The sequence below is a fragment of the Nerophis lumbriciformis genome, linkage group LG10 (genome assembly GCF_033978685.3).
Source record: "Nerophis lumbriciformis linkage group LG10, RoL_Nlum_v2.1, whole genome shotgun sequence".
Classification (NCBI taxonomy): domain Eukaryota; kingdom Metazoa; phylum Chordata; class Actinopteri; order Syngnathiformes; family Syngnathidae; genus Nerophis; species Nerophis lumbriciformis.
The window spans coordinates 29,865,117-29,886,226 of NC_084557.2; the positions used below are offsets into that span (position 1 = coordinate 29,865,117).

A 21,110-nucleotide genomic window follows, 5' to 3' on the forward strand; every position below is an offset into this window, starting at 1 on the left:
ACATACAAACCCTGTTTCCATATGAGTTGGGAAATTGTGTTAGATGTAAATATAAACGGAATACAATGATTTGCAAATCATTTTCAACCCATATTCAATTGAATATGCTACAAAGACAACATATTTGATGTTCAAACTGATAAAAAAAATTGTTTTTGTAAATAATCATTAACTTTAGAATTTGATGCCAGCAACACGTGACAAAGAAGTTGGGAAAGGTGGCAATAAATACTGATAAAGTTGAGGAATGCTCATCAAACACTTATTTGGAACATCCCACAGGTGTGCAGGCTAATTGGGAACAGATGGGTGCCATGATTGGGTATAAAAGTAGATTCCCAAAAAATGCTCAGTCTTTCACAAGAAAGGATGGGGCGAGGTACACCCCTTTGTCCACAACTGCGTGAGCAAATAGTCAAACAGTTTAAGAACAACGTTTCTCAAAGTGCAATTGCTAGAAATTTAGGGATTTCAACATCTACGGTCCATAATATCATCAAAAGGTTCAGAGAATCTGGAAAAATCACTCCACGTAAGCGGCATGGCCGGAAACCAACATTGAATGACCGTGACCTTCCATCCCTCAGACGGCACTGTATCAAAAACCGACATCAATCTCTAAAGGATATCACCACATGGGCTCAGGAACACTTCAGAAAACCACTGTCACTAAATACAGTTGGTCGCTACATCTGTAAGTGCAAGTTAAAGCTCTACTATGCAAAGCGAAAGCCATTTATCAACAACATCCAGAAACGCCGCCGGCTTCTCTGGGCCCGAGATCATCTAAGACGGACTCATGCAAAGTGGAAAAGTGTTCTGTCCACATTTCAAATTGTTTTTGGAAATATTCGACATTGTGTCATCCGCACCAAAGGGGAAGCGAACCATCCAGACTGTTATCGACGCAAAGTTCAAGAATTCCACTTTCAAAGCTTCAACAATTAGTTTCCTCAGTTCCCAATCGTTTATTGAGTGTTGTTAAAAGAAAAGATGATGTAACACAGTGGTGAACATGCCCTTTCCCAACTACTTTGGCATGTGTTGCAGCCATGAAATTCCAAGTTAGTTATTATTTGCAAAAAAAAAATAAAGTTTATGAGTTTGAACATCAAATATCTTGTCTTTGTAGTGCATTCAACTGAATATGGGTTGAAAAGGATTTGCAAATCATTGTATTCCGTTTATATTTACATCTAACACAATTTCCCAACTCATATGGAAACGGAGTTTGTATTTAATAAATGAATTTGCTAATATCATTGCCTCCTATGTTTGTACCTTTAGTTCTAGAGCAGCATATTCTTGTTTATTGTGTTTGTTATTAACTTATTGAGTGAAGTAAAGTGAATTATATTTATACAGCACTTTTCTCTAGAGACTCAGAGCGCTTTACATAGTGAAACCCATTATCTACATCTTTAATTTAAACCAGTGTGGCTGGCACTGGGAGCTGGTGTCCTTGGGCAAGACACTTTACCACTTTATCGAACCTCGAACCCTCAAGTTGCTGGCACGGCCGCTCTACCAACTCAGCCATGCCGCCCCTATTTCAAACTTGCTAAAGGTCCCGCCATTTCCTAGGGCTCCCCTTCAATAATACTGATAATGTTAGCTGTGTAAAAACCTTGTTACGTGCATTGGTGCATTTCAACAGCCAGTCCAGACTTCAAACTTAGTCTTCATTGCTGTTTTGTAGTATGTGTCTAACTACAGGAGGTGACGTTCGGTTTCTGCCCTTTGGGAGATTTGTTTCTGAGATTTTATTTAACTAAGAACAACCCTACAATTATCCTCTATTTTGTTGTAGGATAGGATGGTATTCTAGTCAGTCCTTTTTATTTCATCTCCAAATCGCTGCTGCATACTTTTAAGGATGAAATCACTAAGAAACAGGGTTGTTTTGTAGACATTCAGAAGATTTAATTTGCTGGAGAACGAAATGAGGTTGTGATCTGAAAGACCAGTCAGTCAGTAAGTCATAGATTGTATTAATTATATCCATATTTTTAGTAATTATGAGATATATCCTCGCTTGTGGGGTGTGGTTGCTTTTTCGATTATCCATTCTTTCTGCTTTTTTTAATCGTTGCAATTTATGTTGAAATCGCCAACATTTAGTCCGGAAATTACAGTGTTTGACTTGTTCTACGTGAAAACTTTTGATGGAATACCAGCAGCTTCACTAATTACAACATCAGCTCCTCGCCTATACTCTACCAGAGGACTTGCCAAAAGGAGCCAACAGACACACCGTGATAGAATTTCTGGGTTCTAACATCTTCCCATTGACGCTTGTGCTTCAGCATTTGTGACCCCACATATACGTGGATTTCTTTCCTTGGCTTTAAAAGGCCAATACTTTGTTTTTTGTATGATTATTTGAATCCAAAAAGTGGTCTCGTGGCGCTATCTGCTTGGGGAAAAATAGCTTTGGAGCTACGAATCCAGCAGAGGCTGCCGTCTCACAGGTCAAACCCCTCAACAAGTTCCAGCATGAAGAAGTTCTGACAAGATGTGATTGTTGTGTAACTGAATGTTTTTTTTAAATACTATAGAATATATGCAGTGAAAATTGTATCCCTGTAATTGTTTCTTAATATGTAAAACTGTGTTTGATCACTTTTAGGATATCAAAAATAAGCATTTTTAGGGCTTCTTATTAGAGATGTCCGATAATATCGGCCTGCCGATAAATGCTTTAAAATGTAATATCAGAAATTATCGGTATCGGTTTCAAAAAGTAAAATTAATGACTTTTTAAAACGTAGCTGTACGGACGTAGGGGGAAGTACAGAGCAGATGCGTCTCCCAGTCAGCAGCCCCTCCCTTCTCCCTTCTCCCCTCTCCCACACACAACACAGGAGTTGACGACTGCAGCATGAGAGGTTTACTGGCGACGCTTGATGACCTCATCAAACCGCCGCGAGCGCAGCATAACAACAAGAGTGTGTTGTTGCCGGTGCTGTAGCCGTGGCTAACAAGCGAGCTTGCTTAATGACTGACTAACGACACTATGTATATGGTTTGGGATTATTTTAAAGTGTGTCTGACGGATAAGAAACTGGCAATTTGCAATGACTGCAAAAAGTTGGTTATGCGAGGAGGAACCAAGACGTCTTCCTTTAATACGAGCAATTTGATCTCCCACCTCTTCAAGAATCATAAGGAGATACACGATGAATACAAGCGGAAGATGGATGAAAACAAACACCGAAAAAAAAAGTAGTACCACACAGTTGTCGCTTAAAGACTCCGCCGAGAGTGGAGTTTGGTATAACTAGTCTGCCCTGCATGGCGCACACTTTGCAGCTTGCATTGAACAAGATGCCCTGTCTCAACGCAGCATTTCAGAAGCTCTGACTGACTGCTAGGCCACTTCAAGCACTCACCACTAGCTTGCAGCACATTGTTGTTACTCATACAAATACGTTAGAGCAGGGCAGATTGAGCCCAGTTTATATTCCCTGTTATACAGTATGCCAGGCAGTCTTGCACTAAAGGTGGACTATGTTATTGTTTACTTTACATATATATATATACTCTGGACTGAAGCTGTGTGCCTTCATTGTTTTTGTAGCTGTTGTTTTGAGGCATGTTTAAAAAAAATACAAAAATAATGCACTTTGTGAAAGTCAAAGTATAGTATTTCCCATAGTTGTAGTGGGTATCAGGATTATCTCAGGGAGAGCATGTCCCAAATTCCAAGCTGCTGTTTTGAGGCATGTTAAAAATAGGAATGCACTTTGTGACTTTAATAATAAATATGGCAGTGCCATGTTGGCACTTTTTTCCATAACTTGAGTTGAAGTTGTTCTCTTACTTTGGAAAACCTTGTTACATTGTTTAATGCATCCAGCGGGGCATCACAACAAAATTAGGCATAATAATGTGTTAATTCCACAACTGTATATATCGGTATCGGTTGATGTTGGAATCGGTAATTACAAGTTGGACAATATCGGAATATCGGATATCGGCAAAAAAGCCATTATCGGACATCTCTACTTCTTATGGGTTTCCCCATTATTAACGTTTTTATTCTATTGTGAGTGTCTTAACAATAACAAGGATCTACTACACATCCCCACTGCCCTTTGACAAATATGTGACTTTGTGTCCATGTTGTGACACATTCAAGTGGGCAAACAGCAATAATAGAACCAGAAAAATGCCACTAGCACTTGTCGATCATGATCGATTACATCATTAACCAAGTCGGGAAAATATGACAAACATTTCACAATAAAATGAGTACTCGTGAAAAAAATATGTTGCTTCACATAGTTAACTTTTTTCAGTGAAAGGCGGTTTTGCTTTTGTAAGTTCAAAAAACACATTTCGTCTTAACTTGTTGAACAAAATTATAGGTAACTGAACACAATATTAAGAGCATTACCAACAAGAGGTTTACATATTTTTACACATACAATTTGAAATACACAAATAGACAACTGTTAAATACTGTTTATAGAACGTCATACATTTAGAATAAAAACATATACCGTATTTTTCGGAGTATAAGTCGCTCCAGAGTATAAGTCACACCTGCCAAAAATGCATAATAATAAAAAAAACAAACATATATAAGTCGCACTGGAGTCCGGCCAAACTATGAAAAAAACTGCGACTTATAGTCCGAAAAATACGGTACTTAAGCTGCTCTGTGACCTGATTCAAGTCTTCATTCTTAACAGCAATTGATTACTATGGTAATTATCCAGTTCTAACCTGGCACGGCCACAGAGGAAATGGTCTCTGGCTGGCACAGCGTGTCCACTTTCACATGCTGAAAGGCTTTGTTGGGGCCTGACTGGAGGTGCCTGGGAACAAACACAGTGGCCAGATTGTGGTTGAAATGGCACATTCGCTACATCCAGCTACTCACACACTCAGCCTCAGCCTGCAAAATACGACCGTATGCAAGAGTTGAAATATTTATAGCAGTGAGTATCTGGTACTGTATATGAGCAGCAGAGCAGAAACTCGAAGCAGCAGGCATCTGCAGCCTCAAGTGCTGCAGCCATTATAAAGCAGGCATGATTGCTAATTGAATAGGGATGCAATAAATAAAAGTGTTTTGCATTATCCAGTCAATGTAGTGGAGTGAAAGAGCAAAGTGCAAGAATGAGTGCAATAAGGCTATCTTAACTGAAACGTGGCTTCTTAGTACAATGTAGCATTGATACTTACTACTACTAATAAACATGAATGAAAACATTAAAATCCTACCTTTTCCACTCCTCCTCTCCATCCCAGAACTCATAGACCACAAAGGACAAACCATCTGGTAGACGCACCGCAGTCACACTGCAGCAAAGGTGGAAGAGAATAGTAAAAAAACAGAGAAGGAGAGAGAGGGGGTATACTTGTATTGTGGATTAAAAACAACTATTATGACAAAATAGTCGTAGGAGAATCACAGAGGAAGAAAGCAATATGAACATAGTAGAAGTGATGAGTGGCATAACCAAAATTCCGATCCTTAGATATTAAAGTACCGTATCATAAGGCGCACTGCTGATGAATGGTCTATTTTCAATCTTTTCATATATAAGGCGCACCGTATTATAGGGCGCATTAAAGGAGTCGTATTATTATTATTTTTTTCTAAATGGAAACCACTTCCTTGTGGTCTACATAACATGTAATGGTGGTTCTTTGGTCAAAATGTTGCATAAATTATGTTTTACAGATCATCTTCAAGCCGCTTTCTGTCAGTCGCTTTTGTGGGCGGTCTTATTTACGTGGCTCACCTTCGGCAGCGTCTTCTCCCCTTCATCTTTGTTGTAGCGGTGTAGCGTGCAAGGACGGGGGTGGAAAAAGTGTCAAAAGATGGAGCTAACTGTTTTAATGACATTCAGACTTTACTTAAATCAATAACGGAGCAGCATCTCCTCATCCGGAAACAACACCGGAAATGTGTCCCGTGAAAAACCGTCCGACCAGAACTCTAATAACTAAAGTTCCTTGGGTGAATAATGTAAACTCACTACACCGGTATGTTTTAGCGCTTTCATGGCGAGTTTACTGACAGAGATAAGTAAGAACTTTACACTACTTTATATTAGAAATGGCAACAGTGGAGGATGATGAATGTCACATAACAAGAAGATAGAAAAAAAGAAGAAGCTTATCGACTACGGTACACGGACTACAAAGGCAGATGCGTGCAATTTTTCAGGATTTATGTAGATCCCAAATACAGATCAGCAGATGCCAGAAGGTGAGAAAAGATGCTAATAATATTACGAAACAAAACGCCAGATAATATGTCTTAAATTGTACATACACCATAATAATACTCGTATGTTGAAGCACAGTACAATCCATCAAGCGGTGCAGCTTCATAGCTTACCAAAGTCGTACTAAAACATTTTGATAGATTTTTGAGCGCCGTGTGTAATGTTCTATATTTTCAATGGAACATATACAATGTTGGTGTTGTTTACTTGAGTCATATTGCAGTCTAGTGTGAAGTGAAGTGAATTACATTTATATAGCGCTTTTTCTCAAGTGACTCAAAGCGCTTTACATTGTGAAACCCAATATCTAAGTTACATTTAAACCAGTGTGGGTGGCACTGGGAGCAGGTGGGTTAAGTGTCTTGCCCAAGGACACAACGGCAGTGACTAGGATGGCGGAAGCGGGGATCGAACTTGCAACCCTCAAGTTGCTGGCACGGCCGCTCTACCAACCGAGCTATACCGCCCCTACACGTATCTCTTATGTGTGACTGCCATCTATCTACTGGTCACACTTATCATTTCACCATGTACCAAATAAAATAGCTTTGAGGTCGGTAAGCAAAACCAGAATTATTCCATACATTAGGCGCACTAGGTTATAAGGCGCACTGTCGAGTTTGGAGGGGAAAAAAATGATTTTAAGTGCGCCTTATAGTCTGCAAAATACGATAGTGTTTTTTGAGAAAGTCATATCATAACAAATGGTCATTTTAATGATTTGGAACTCCCAGAAAAAGGAGATCCCACCAGTCAGCAGCTCCAGTCTCACACATTTTGTGTTAGCGCAGGTATATACTTCTTCACTTAACTAAATCATAACTTTATTCCTATATTATTATATATCTTATGATATTATTTTAGTGGTATTATGTTTTCTTGTCCGTTTCATTTGCTGTACATGACACAACACTTCTTATTGCGTAATACTTCAAATCATTTGGCTTTTTTTGTTTGTTTAGCGCTGATGTCATCTGAAGTCATGCATGTGATGTTACATATTTAATGTTCATACCCTCTTGGACTTTTTTATGAGTTGTCATTTGTTGGCTCTGCAATTTTACTGAATTCTGGCATGAGTTGGGGCCACTGACAACGTTCCCTTAATTGCACACTGCTCACACGTCCTCTGCGCACAGCAAATTATTGCCGCACAGAAAATCAAAAATCCCATCTGAACTTTAAACAAAATAAACACATTACAATTTATTCTGTATGATTTTGCAATGCAACTCTATGAGTGACAGGTGACAACAAGAGTGGCCCCAATGAATAAAACAATCTTTGTCAACACAGTTCAATTATCGTCTGTCGTGACACTTTACGGACAGGAATTCCATCAATCACTTTATTGAGCAAAACTGTTTATAACCACACCAAAAACATGAGTAAAAAAAACTTTTATCTATAAAAACTGGTAATTTTCTGCCATAAAAAACAGGCTTAAACCAACTTTGTCATCCGTCGTTTCAACAGAAGCCGCTCACTCGGTCTCACCTGCACCAACACACGCACTCATGGCACTTAGCCAGTGCTGCGTTTATGGCCACACAAAAAGTCGGACAACCCCAACGCCACACAGTGTGTAAATGCCAGGTTGTAACACTCTGACTCCACAATCAGATGCGTGCTTATTTTACTGCCATTTATTAAGAATGTTAATCTAAGGATATTATTCATGAAATATTGTCACTAGATTTCATAAATGCTAATAAAAAGATGTATTTTACAGACAGAAAGTTACAGGAACTAAATTTTTATCTCTGAAAGGGGTAACATTTCTTTTAAAGGCAGGACCCGCAGCCAGACATACAATACTAGCACATAGGTCAAGGGTAGGGAACCTATGGCTCTGGAGCCAGATGTGGCTCTTTTGATGACTGCATCTGGCTCTCAGATCAATCTTAGCTGACATTGCTTAACACGATAAGTAATGAATAATTCCGCTGGTAATCACAGTGTTAAAAATAACATTCAAAATATAATACATTCTCAATCCATCCATCCTTCATCATTTTCTACCGCACCTGTCAGAATAATTGTAACTAAGTTATCACAAACCTCTGTGTTGCCATGAGTTCCCGGCGAGAAGACAAAAGCTGTCTTTCAACCTACCAAGAAGAAGGCTTGTAAAACTCCACTGTGTAGGATGGGAAGCAACATGAAGGTGTTCTGTTTCTTTGATGTATTGTAATCAACAGAAATATATTGTTTTGACCCGAGATCTACAAAGCAAAGAGGAAGCAGGACCTGACTCCCCTCTAGGAACCTCTTCTTTGAACTGTTTACGACCTTTTCTGTGAACTGTTTACGACCTTTTCTTTGAACTGTTCTGTATCCTAAGGCGATGACTGTTTATGACCCCCGTCCCTTACAAACAGCTGTTGCCATGTAATCAGGGAATGTCCAAATAAAAGAGGAGGCGTACAATCTTTCGTCAGGGGCGTGGGACGACACTGTGCAAGGGTACAGTGTCTACGTGTCTCTCCTCAACTGAGCCAAATTTAATTATGTCTCTGTTTAATTCCTTGCTTCTTGTCTTGTTTAATAGATGTCAACAGTGTTTGAACGTGACAGCACCTGTTCAAGAAGTCGCATTAATGGGAAGAAGTATTTGATTTACTATTGGTTAGCTTCAGAATAATAATGTTAATAAAAATAATAAGAGACTTGTTATACTCTAAAAATGTTGGTCTCACTTAGAAATGCACGCACTTAGTTGTATGCAGTGTTTTTGTTTTTTTGTTTTTTTTAATTAAATCGTCATCATAGAAAAAAACACACGATACACTTTCAACTAGTGCATCAACCCAAAAAAAAACCCCTCCCTCCCCCATTCACACTCATACACACCCACTCACACAAAAGGGGTTGTTTCTTTCTGCTATCAATATTCTGGTTTCCACAACATGGACAACACTTCTGCAAGGGACACAACACAGTCCCTGAAGCACACTTGATTATTTGTGCTGTTGGTCCACTAACATTTTCATTTAATTACTTTTTTTTCCTTTTTTTTTTTTCTCCCTCATGTAATTATTTTTATATTGTTTTACTTTCCCTTTTATCCAAGAAAATATTTATTTATCTTATATATAAAAAAATAAATAAATAAAAGAAAGGACCTTATCTTCACCAGACCTGGTTGTAAATGAAATTAGCTTCGTTTAAAGTTTTTTTTTTTTAAAACCAGGTCCAGTCCAGATAATGTCCAAGTCGGGTCCAGCAACACACACCTTCATTCAAGTACACTGAGAGAAAAAAAAAAAGAAAATTTTGGAACACAACAGATTGCATATAATCTATAAACAAAATTACATTTTCAAAACAAAAAAAAAGAAATGTATGTATTCAGTGTTAAAACATATTATATGGCTCTCACGGAAATATATTTTAAAATATTTGGCTTTCATGGCTCTCTCAGCCAAAAAGGTTCCCGACCCCTGACATAGGTCATGAAAAACATGTTTTTTTGTTATTGTCATTGGAAGAGGGCAAAATCACTTATATCAGAAAATTATTTTAATAAAACATTTAAATTGTTATGATGTGAGGTTTGGGACAGGTGTGACGCTGGTGTGGCCACAGTGTGCACGTCTGATGTTGCTCACATGTGCTCCACTGAAGGCTCAGGGAGTTAATGCGTTTGCTCACAAACTTTAAAAATTAGAGGGAACATTGGTCACTGGTGCCTGAACCTATTATGTGAAAAGCGCTGATGCTGCTAATTTTGCAATTTTACTACATTCAAAATTCATGCCGGACTTAAAACAAGTTGTCGTGCATCACTGTGCTGACATGCAATGTGCAGGCAAGCGCAGTGGTATAATGTAATTGTACATATTTAAATTAGCGAGTGACTACACAGTATACAGTCAATTAAAATGAAACCTGCATGTTCATATCTGGGATATGTTTAATTCCTTTTTTTCTCAAATTCCTTGATTGCACACCACAACAAAAACAGCTTATTTAAATTGTCCACAGATGGCTATGAAACTGGAACATAACTAAGAAGTTGGGTTGGTGATAGCATTAAATGTGTAATTGTAATGCTCTCTATATACATTTGAACATTGTTGAGTCAAAATCAGACCTTGTGACTAATTTGTAATCAAGTGCATGCTGTATGCTAGTGTTGGCGCTAGGAATTTTCAAAATGTGGTCCAAGGGACACCATCAAGTCATAAAAAGGGGGTCCCACAGTAAATGTTTGGGGTCCCACTTTTTTGCAAGCGTTTTGAAAACAAATGATAAATGTATGCATTATCCTGTTATATCTCACATTCTATATTGTGTTTTGGAAAAAGTTGTCAATAAAAGTTAACTTAATTCATAAAAAAAGAATAGTACAAAAGAAAACACATTTTTATGCATATGTAAATGTATTCAGTTATAAACATTCATTCACTTTCTTCTTTCCTTCATAGATCTAAACTTTACTGCTGTCGGTATTTTTTCTATAATAAGTTGTAGGTGTATTTATTTCAGTATAAAAGTGTAAAAAGAGTTTTGCTTCGGTCATGAAATTATGAGAATGGTGTGCCAGAGCATACGTGCATATGACAAATGTAATTGATTATTGTATGTAGAGCAGTGTTTTTCAACCTTTTTTGAGCCAAGGCACATTTTTTGCGTTGAAAAAATGCGGAGCGAAACTCAGTTGACAGTAAAAAGTCGTTGTCGCAATTGTTGGATATGACTTTAAACCATAACCAACCAAGCATCACTATAGCTCTTGTCTCAAAGTAGGTGTACTGTCACCACCTGTCACATCACGCCATGACTTATTTTGTATTTTTTGCTCTTTTCCTGTGTGTAGTGTTTTAGTTCTTGTCTTACGCTCCTATTTTTTTGGTATTTTCCTGTAGCAGTTTCATATCTTCCTTTGAGCGATATTTCCCGCATCTCTACTTTGTTTTAGCAATCTAGAATATTTCAGTTGTTTTTATCCTTCTTTGTGGGAACATCGTTGATTGTCATGTCATGTTCGGATGTACTTTGTGGACGCCGTCTTTGCTCCACAGTAAGTCTTTGCTGTCGTCCAGCATTCTGTTTTTGTTTACTTTGTAGCCAGTTAGGTTTTAGTTTCGTTCTGCATAGCCTTCCCTAAGCTACAATGCCTTATCTTAGGGGCACTCACCTTTTGTTTATTTTTGGTTTAAGCATTAGATACGACGACAAACCCTTGTCGTCTCACACAACGTGTTCCCGACATCTACAAAGCAATTAGTTACCGGCTCCCACCTACTGATATGGAAGAGTATTACACGGTTACGCTGCCGAGCTCTAGACAGCACCGACACACAACATCGGCACATAATTTGCAGATTATAATTAGTGGTTGGCAAAAAATATTTTTAACCCAAATATGTGAAATTACATAATCTCCCACGGCACACCAGACTGTATCTCACGGCACACTAGTGTGCCGCGGCACAGTGGTTGAAAAATGCTGATGTAGATCATCAGTCCTTTAAAAACCACCACATCTACACTTTGTCATTTAATAGAGTGGCACTCAATGCCTCTAGCATTTAATCTCTGGCTTGGTGATGGCCATAAGCTGTGTGTTCCCCTTTAAGAATGGCGGTATGTGGGGTGAGTGATGTGTGTAAGTGAGTGGGCGAGTTAAGAGAGGGAGCGCTAGCATGTTCAGGAGTGTTAATAGCATGGTGGATGTCCGCTTGGCTTTGTGGAAAACATAAATAAAGAGTTGGAACAAATCGACAGCCTCGTCATTCCGACCAAAGAGCGGAATTGTAGGGAGCCAAATTGGAGGGTGTTTCTTGGCGCCTAGTGAGGCTGGATCTTTGAAAATCAGTGCACCTGGTCGTAAAGGTGTTCTTTTTCTTAGCCCGTTTTACATGGCGTGCAAAACATCTTTCCATCGTCATAAGTGAGCCATTTGCTGAAAAGTGTCTCCTTCGCTTCTTGGGTTAATTGCTCACCATGACCAAAACAATAACACCTCGGAAATCCTAATAACGGAAATGCAGTATTTGTGATCGATAAAACTTTTGGCGAATCAAAATTTAAGAAATTATACCGGAAAGTGCATTATTTAAAAGTCGACCAATAATTAATAATTAATCATTTTACCCGGCAAATATAAACAAAACAAAACACCAGCGGAAAGCGATAATCGGTAAAAAAATTTTAAAAATCTGCGTCCGGGGGACTTCCAGATTTTCGCGTCCTTTCTGATTTCAATGGGTAAAAAGACACAAAAACGCTGTTAACGCCAACACTGTTTTGCATGTAATATCAGAATCAGAATCAGAAATACTTTATTAATCCTAGAGGGGAAATTAAAATATATAATATAATATTTAATATTATATTATACATAAATTATATTATGAATATATATATATATATATATATATATATATATACATGTAATAATATTCCGTATAGTACAAAAGTACCTCGGTTTTTGTACTCCCGTATGATTTGGTGTTTGACGAAAATTTCCACCAAAATCTTGCCCCATTTGTTGTGCAGTCTCGATTAACATAAACATTGCGTGTAACAAACTTGTCCGTTTGCCTGCTATTATTCCATGGAATCAATTGCCCAGAAAAAGAATCTGACGCATCGGTGACACAGTCTCTGCTTTTTTTTTTTTTTTTTTTTTTGAGCACGACTGCTAAATAAGCCACCATAGGGCCAGCGCTAGGCTTGTGCCAACAACAAACTACCGATAAACGATAATATTGTAAGCGTTATTTTTTAGCTCAAACTGAGCACTAATGTAATCATAATAATAATGATAATGTTAATAATGCAAGTAACTCTTCAAAATGCAATCTACTCTTATTTGTCATTAGTAGTTGTAACAATTGTAAATGGAAGGTAAGTGAATAACTTATATTATTTTAAATAAGTAAACAAACATACAAATAACATACAGTCTGTGTTAGCAAAAAATGCCCTTCAATAAATATTTAACATCTTTAAGTACCCCATCCAATTGGGTCAGGTGGTTTGTTTCGTTGTTGTTTTTTTCTTTTGTTACCATCACTTTGCAACAAATTGGGTATGCTGGCTTGTTTGTCTGTGCTGATGGGCTCATCTTACTGATTCGGTTTATACAAGCCCCGTTTCCATATGAGTTGGGAAATTGTGTTAGATGTAAATATAAACGGAATACAATGATTTGCAAATCTTTTTCAACCCATATTCAGTTGAATGCACTACAAAGACAACATATTTGATGTTCAAACTCATAAACTTTATTTTTTTTTTGCAAATAATTATTCACTTAGAATTTCATGGCTGCAACACTTGCCAAAGTAGTTGGGAAAGGGCATGTTCACCACTGTGTTACATGGCCTTTCCTTTTAACAACACTCAGTAAACATTTGGGAACTGAGGAGACATTTTTTAAGCTTCTCAGGTGGAATTCTTTCCCATTCTTGCTTGATGTACAGCTTACGTTGTTCAACAGTCCGGGGGTCTCCGTTGTGGTATTTTAGGCTTCATAATGTGCCACACATTTTCAATGGGAGACAGGTATGGACTACAAGCAGGCCAGTCTAGTACCCGCACTCTTTTACTATGAAGGCACGTTGATGTAACACATGGCTTGGCATGTGTTACAAAAGTGGTGACCCTCGCCCCATCCTTGTTTGTGAATGACTGAGCATTTCATGGAATCTACTTTTATACCCAATCATGGCACCCACCTGTTCCCAATTTGCCTGTTCACCTGTGGGATGTTCCAAATAAGTGTTTGATGAGCATTCCTCAACTTTATCAGTATTTATTGCCACCTTTCCCAACTTCTTTGTTGCTGGCATCAAATTCTAAAGTTAATGATTATTTGCAAAAAAAAATGTTTATTAGTTTGAACATCAAATATGTTGTCTTTGTAGCATATTCAACTGAATATGGGTTGAAAATGATTTGCAAATCATTGTATTCCGTTTATATTTACATGTAACACAATTTCCCAACTCATATGGAAACAGGGTTTGTAGATGAAATATTCCCACACAGGAAGTCTGGCTTAGTTTTTCCTCCTAACTTGTGTTACTTTGTGGAGCTTGTGGATGACTGAAAAGAGGGTTTACTCTGTTCATTTAATTCTGCTATCAAACAAACACGCTCAGGCGCTGAAAGCAATGCAAAGAGTGACCCCTCTTGCACCTTGTTTGGAAGCGAGAGACAAAGAAGAGAAACACACAGACGCGGCACATTATCGATGCATACATTTTCATTTCTCCTTTGATTATTTGACGCAGGCCTAAGCAGCACTTTGACAAAGAAGGTGATAAACACGATTGAAGAAAGAACTTATTAAAAACTACAAACGCCTCCGCAAATCCTCCTCTTCGCTCCTTGCCGTCTTCGCCAACATGAGTCTTAATAAAGTAAAAGGGTTGTTAAATGTTCATTTATGCTTTTTATTTGTCTTTTATACGTATTTCATATTCATTTATGCATGTACAACTACAACAGCTATTTAAATTGTTTTTGTTAATATTTTTGGATGTCTGAAACTGATAAGTTGGTTATATTACCGTATTTTCCGGACTATAAGGCGCACTTAAATTCCTTTTTTTTCCTCAAAACTCGACAGTGCGCCTTATAACCTGGTGCGCCTATTGTACGGAATAATTCTGGTTTTGCTTACCGACCTCAAAGCAATTCTATGTGGTACATGGTGTAATGATAAGTGTGACCAGTAGATGGCAGTCAAACATAAGAGATACGTGTAGACTGCACTATGATGGCAATATGACTCAAGTAAACAACACCAACATTTTATATGTTCCATTGAAAATATAGAACATTACTAGGGTTGCAACAACTAATCGATTAAAATCGATTATAAAAATAGTTGGCGATGAATTTAGTCATCGATTCGTTGGATCTATGCTATGCGCATGCGCAGAGGCTACGTTTTTTTTTTTTTTTTTTTACCTTTATTTATAAACTGCAACATTTACAAACAGCTGAGAAACAATAATCAAAATAATAGGGGTGTAACGGTACGTGTATTTGTATCGAACCGTTTCGGTACGGGGGTTTCGGTTCGGTGCGGAGGTGTACCGAACGAGTTTCCACACGGACATATTAAGTAGCGTACTGCACGTTGTGTAAACAATACTCAAAATGCCGGACATTTGAGGCATTTAAGAAACTCCGCCCTGACAGCTCCGCAAAAGAGGACATGTCCGGTGAAAAGAGGACCTATGGTCAGTCTATCCTAGCCCGTTAGCTGCTAGCCTGCTAGCAAAAGAAGATGAGCAGCGGGCTAGGTCCTGACCATACGTCCTCTTTTCACCGGACATGTCCTCTTTTGCGGGGCTGTCTGGGCGGTGTTTCTTAAAGGGGAACATTATCACCAGATTTATGTAAGCGTCAATATATACAGAAAAAAGACCATATATTTTTTTTACCGATTTCCGAACTCTAAATGGGTGAATTTTGGCGAATTAAACGCCTTTCTATTATTCGCTCTCGGAGCGATGACGTCACGTTGTGACGTCACATCGGGAAGCAATCCGCCATTTTCTCAAACACATTACAAACACCGAGTCAAATTAGCTCTGTTATTTTCCGTTTTTTCGACTGTTTTCCGTACCTTGGAGACATCATGCCTCGTCGGTGTGTTGTCGTAGGGTGTAACAACACGAACAGGGACGGATTCAAGTTGCACCAGTGGCCCAAAGATGCGAAAGTGGCAAGAAATTGGACGTTTGTTCCGCACACTTTACCGACGAAAGCTATGCTACGACAGAGATGGCAAGAATGTGTGGATATCCTGCGACACTCAAAGTAGATGCATTTCCAACTGGACTGGACAGATCAGCTTTCAGGAAAAGAGAGCGGATGAGGGTATGTCTACAGAATATATTAATTGATGAAAACTGGGCTGTCTGCACTCTCAAAGTGCATGTTGTTGCCAAATGTATTTCATATGCTGTAAACCTAGTTCATAGTTGTTAGTTTCCTTAAATGCCAAACAAACACATACCAATCGTTGGTTAGAAGGCGATCGCCGAATTCGTCCTCGCTTTCTCCCGTGTCGCTGGCTGTCGTGTCGTTTTCGTCGGTTTCGCTTGCATACGGTTCAAACCGATATGGCTCAATAGCTTCAGTTTCTTCTTCAATTTCGTTTTCGCTACCTGCCTCCACACTACAACCATCCGTTTCAATACATGCGTAATCTGTTGAATCGCTTAAGCCGCTGAAATCCGAGTCTGAATCCGAGCTAATGTCGCTATACCTTGCTGTTCTATCCGCCATGTTTGTTTGTATTGGCATCACTATGTGACGTCACAGGAAAATGGGCGGGTGTATATAACGATGGTTAAAATCAGGCACTTTGAAGCTTTTTTTAGGGAAATATCCCTGGGTGATGGGTAAAATTTTGAAAAAAACTTGGAAAAATAAAATAAGCCACTGGGAACTGATTTTTAATGGTTTTAACCCTTCTGAAATTGTGATAATGTTCCCCTTTAAATGCCTCAAATGTCCGGCATTTTGAGTTAGGGTTGCGTGTATTTTCAATGTACGTTCAGGGTTAAGAAGGTTAAAAACACAACAAATTGTGCGCGCAGCAGCATTCGGAGGGAGTGGGAGAGACAGAGAGCGAGAGAGTTGTGATAAACGCGCATGCGTTGTCAGGCTCTGTTTTTATCGATATATTTATCAGCTTAAATTTTTTATTATCTATAGCAGTTTGTGTCAAAAGTGTGCATTTTTGTAACATTTTCCTTGTTTTATTTGGCAAGTTGAAAGAACATGGTGCCAGTATGCTGTTTTTTTTTCAATAAAATACTGTAGTTTGTCTCTTTTATCCGATTATTAATCGATTAATCGAAGTAACAATCGGCAGATTATTCGATTATCAAATTAATCGTTACTTGCAGCCCTAAACATTACACACGGCGCTCAAAAATCTATTAAAAAGTTTTAGTACGACTTTGGTAAGCTATGAAGCCGCACCGCTAGATGGATTGTCGGCGCATTAAACATATGAGAATTTTTATGGTGTGTGTATAAGGTAAGACATTACTTGGCGTTTTCCATCCATCCATCCATTTTCTACCGCTTATTCCCTTTTGGGGTCGCGGGGGGCGCTGGAGCCTATCTCAGCTACAATCGGGCAGAAGGCGGGGTACACCCTGGACAAGTCGCCACCTCATCGCAGTATTTGGCATTTTATTTTGCAATATTATGAAAAAGCAAAAGCAAACGGTTTTTCACGGGACACATTTCCGGCCTTGTTGTTGTTTCCGAATGAAGAGATGCTGCTCAGTTATTGATTTAAGTAAAGTCTGAATGTCATTAAAACAGTTAGCTCCATCTTTTGACACTACTTCCACTCCCGTCCTTGCACGCTACACCGCTACAACAAATATGACCGGGAGAAGACGCTGCCCACAAAAAACGGCGCATCCGGAAGAGACTATCAGAAAGCGGCCTGAAGATGATCTGTAAAACATAATCTATGCAACATTTTGACCAAAGAACCACCATTACATGTAGACCACAAGGAAGTGTTTTCCATTTAGAAAAAAAAAAAAAAAAAAGACTTCTTTAATGCACCCTATACATGAAAAAAGATCGAAAATAGACCATTCATCGGCTTAAAATCCGGTGCACTCTATGGTCCGGAAAATGAAAATACGGTATATGAGAAAAATTGCTTCAGATTTTGTTCGATTCGGTTTTCGTCTGACCTTTTGGAACAGATTACCAATGAGAAACTAAGATAAAGTCTACATTGGTGGAAAAAAAACACGTTCATCTTGAAAGGCAGAAAAGGGTAGAGAAGACTTACTGAAAGCAGTCCCTTTGAGTGGAAACATTCTTCAGGTATTGCTTCAGAGCCTCGCAAAACTCGCCGAGCTTCTTTTGGGAAACAACCATCTCCTGACGGATCAGCAATAACGACTGCACAAAGAAAAGCAGGAACAGTTTTTAGTTTACATCATGCAGACAGATATTTATGGAATACAATTGTTTGGGTCACAGGATTTCAGATGATCAGAGGTTAGGATTAGTTTCAGCAAACACAGTAAAAACATATTTATATTCTTATTTGCTTTACAAACCACTTATGAACATTTAATTCCCCAAACCTGGACTACACTATTGTCAATGCCGTCTATCTTCCATAACCGTTAAAACATACATTATATGTCGTCTTCTTTGTTTCCCCATGTCTGAAATCGATCACTATTTCTGTCCATGCCAGAAACCTGAGGGTTGCAGGTTCGCTCCCCGCCTCTTACCATCCAAAAATCGCTGCTGTTGTGTCCTTGGGCGGCACACTTCACCCTCACTCACACCGGTGAATTGAATGATGAATGATAGGTGGTGGTCGGAGGGGCCGTTGGCGCAAATTGCAGCCACGCTTCCGTCAGTCTACCCCAGGGCAGCTGTGGCTATGAAAGTAGCTTACCACCACCAGGTGTGAATGAATGATGGGTTCTACATGTAAAGCGACTTTGGGTACTTAGAAAAGCGCTATATAAATCCCAGGTATTATTATTATTATTATTAATCATTAAGTTGTGCGTTCACATTACGTTTGTAAATCTATTCACACAGAATGTGTGGTTTCACATGCATCTAAACATCTGTCCGTTCACACCGTATTTTCCGCACTATAAGGCGCACCTAAAAAGCTCCAATTTTCTCAAAAGCTGACAGTGCGCCTTATAATCCAGTGCACCTTATGTATGGACCAATATTGAGCCACAACAGGTCTCGCAACTACGGGATGCATAACGTAACCCCAGCCTCTACTGTAGCGTCTATTCAATGCGCCTTATAATGCGGTGCGCCTTATATATGAACAAAGTTTTAAAATAGGCCATTCATTGAAGGTGCGCCTTATAATCCGGTGTGCCTTATAGTGCGGAAAATATGGTACATGTATAATTTAAATCTCCATCTGTCTTCTCACGTACTTAATTTTTTTTTTTACTCAATCTATGGATGGATGAGTTTAAATTGGACCTTACCCTATCAGATGTCCAACATGAACTGAAAAAGGATTGACATGAAAAATGGCTTGCTGGGGAAGTGACCACCCTATATATAGTGTACACTGTGCAGTGTGTCGGGCCAGCAGTCAATTAGAAACACCACATTAACTATCAACCTCTGTAATCTAATCACTTACAGTCCATTGAGCGTCCAGACACTCTGACCACATCACTGCGATTAGAAAGCGACAGGTGAAGTTGAACTTAATTATCTATTCTTGATCTAATTAGCTGAATTAAGTGTAAAAAAGGCCTTTGTTAATTAACCTCTTTATTGATAAAATATTGATGAACCTCATTGTCCTATTTTTAAGATGAAGACATTCGTTTTCAGTGTAGAGCTTTAGAGACCAGACAAGTGTCTTGTCCTCATGCTTTTGCCTGCATGTACCGTATTTTCCGGACCATAGGGCACACCGGATTATAAGGCGCACTGCCGATGAATGGTCTATTTTTAATCTTTTTTCATATATTGGGCGCACCGGATTATAGGGCGCATTAAAGTAGTCATATTATAATTTTTTTTTTCTAAATGGAAAATACTTCCTTGTGGTCTACATAACATGTAATGGTGGTTCTTTGGTCAAAATGTTGCATACATTATGTTTTACAGATCATCTTCAAGCCACTTTCTGACAGTCTCTCCGGATGTGCCGTTTCGTGGGCGGTCTTATTTACGTGGCTCACCTTCGGCAGCGTCTTCTCCCCGTCATCTTTGTTGTAGCGGTGTAGCGTGCAAGGACGGGGGTGGAAGAAGTGTCAAAAGATGGATCTAACTGTTTTATTGACATTCAGACTTTACTTAAATCAATAACGGAGCAGCATCTCCTCATCCAGAAACAACAACACCGGAAATGTGTCCCGTGAAGAACCGTCCGACCGGAACTCTAATAACTAAAGTTCCTTGGGTGAATAATATGAACTCACTACACCGGTATGTTTTAGCGCTTTCATGGAAATTTTAGTGACAGATATAAGTAAGAACTTTACACTACTTTATAATAGAAATGGCAACAGCGGAGGATGAATGTCACATAACAAGAAGATAGAGAAAAAGAAGAAGATTATTGACTACGGTGTCACACATTTGGTACATGGTGTAATGATAAGTGTGACCAGTAGATGGTAGTCAAACATAAGAGATATGTGTAGCTTGCGCTGTGATGGCATTATGACTCAAGTAAACAACACCAACATTTTATATATTCCATTGAAAATATAGAACATTACACACGGCGCTCAAAAATCTATAAAAATGTTTTAGTACGACTTTGGTAAACTATGAAGCCGCACCGCTTGATGGATTGTCAGTGCATTAAACATACGAGTATTAGATAGATAGATAGATAGATAGTACTTTATCGATTCCTTCAGGAGAGTTCCCTCAGGAAAATTTAAATTCCAGCAGCAGTGTACAGAATTAAGATCGAATTTAAAAAGTAAAAAGTAGAAAAAAATTGATTATGGTGTGTGTATAAGGTAAGACATTATCTGGCGTTTTGTTTCGCAATAGCAAAAGCTACTTTTCTTACCTTCTGGTACCTGCTGATCTGTATTTGGGATCTGCATAAATCCTGAAAAATTGCATGCGTCCGCCTTTGTAGTCCGTGCCGACAACGTAGTCGATAAACGTATTCTTTTTCCTCTATCTTCTTGTTATGGGACATTCGTCCTCCGCTGTTGCCATTTCTAATATAAAGTAGTGTAAAGTTCTTACTTATATCTGTCAGTAAACTCGCCATTAAAGCGCTAAAACATACCGGTGTAGTGAGTTTATATTATTCACCCAAGGAACTTTAGTTATTAGAGTTCCGGTTGGACGGTTTTTCACGGGACACATTTCCGGCCTTGT

At 38.7% G+C, this 21,110-nt stretch overlaps 2 protein-coding genes across 4 annotated transcripts in view; one reads left to right on the top strand and one right to left on the bottom strand.

Moving 5' to 3' along the window:
- The window catches only part of slc38a8a (solute carrier family 38 member 8a), a 124,885-nt gene that overhangs the window by 61,301 nt on the left and 42,474 nt on the right, over positions 1–21,110 (top strand). The gene's annotated exons all lie outside the window — the stretch shown is intronic.
- The window catches only part of necab2 (N-terminal EF-hand calcium binding protein 2), a 360,801-nt gene that overhangs the window by 12,570 nt on the left and 327,121 nt on the right, over positions 1–21,110 (bottom strand). For all 3 annotated transcript variants that reach the window (XM_061969871.2, XM_061969869.2, XM_061969872.2), the window contains 3 exons: positions 18,046–18,158; positions 5,233–5,310; positions 4,732–4,823 (listed from right to left, as the gene is read on the bottom strand). In XM_061969871.2, the coding sequence (XP_061825855.1) occupies positions 4,732–4,823; positions 5,233–5,310; positions 18,046–18,158 (283 nt within the window). The remainder of the gene's footprint in view (positions 1–4,731; positions 4,824–5,232; positions 5,311–18,045; positions 18,159–21,110) is intronic.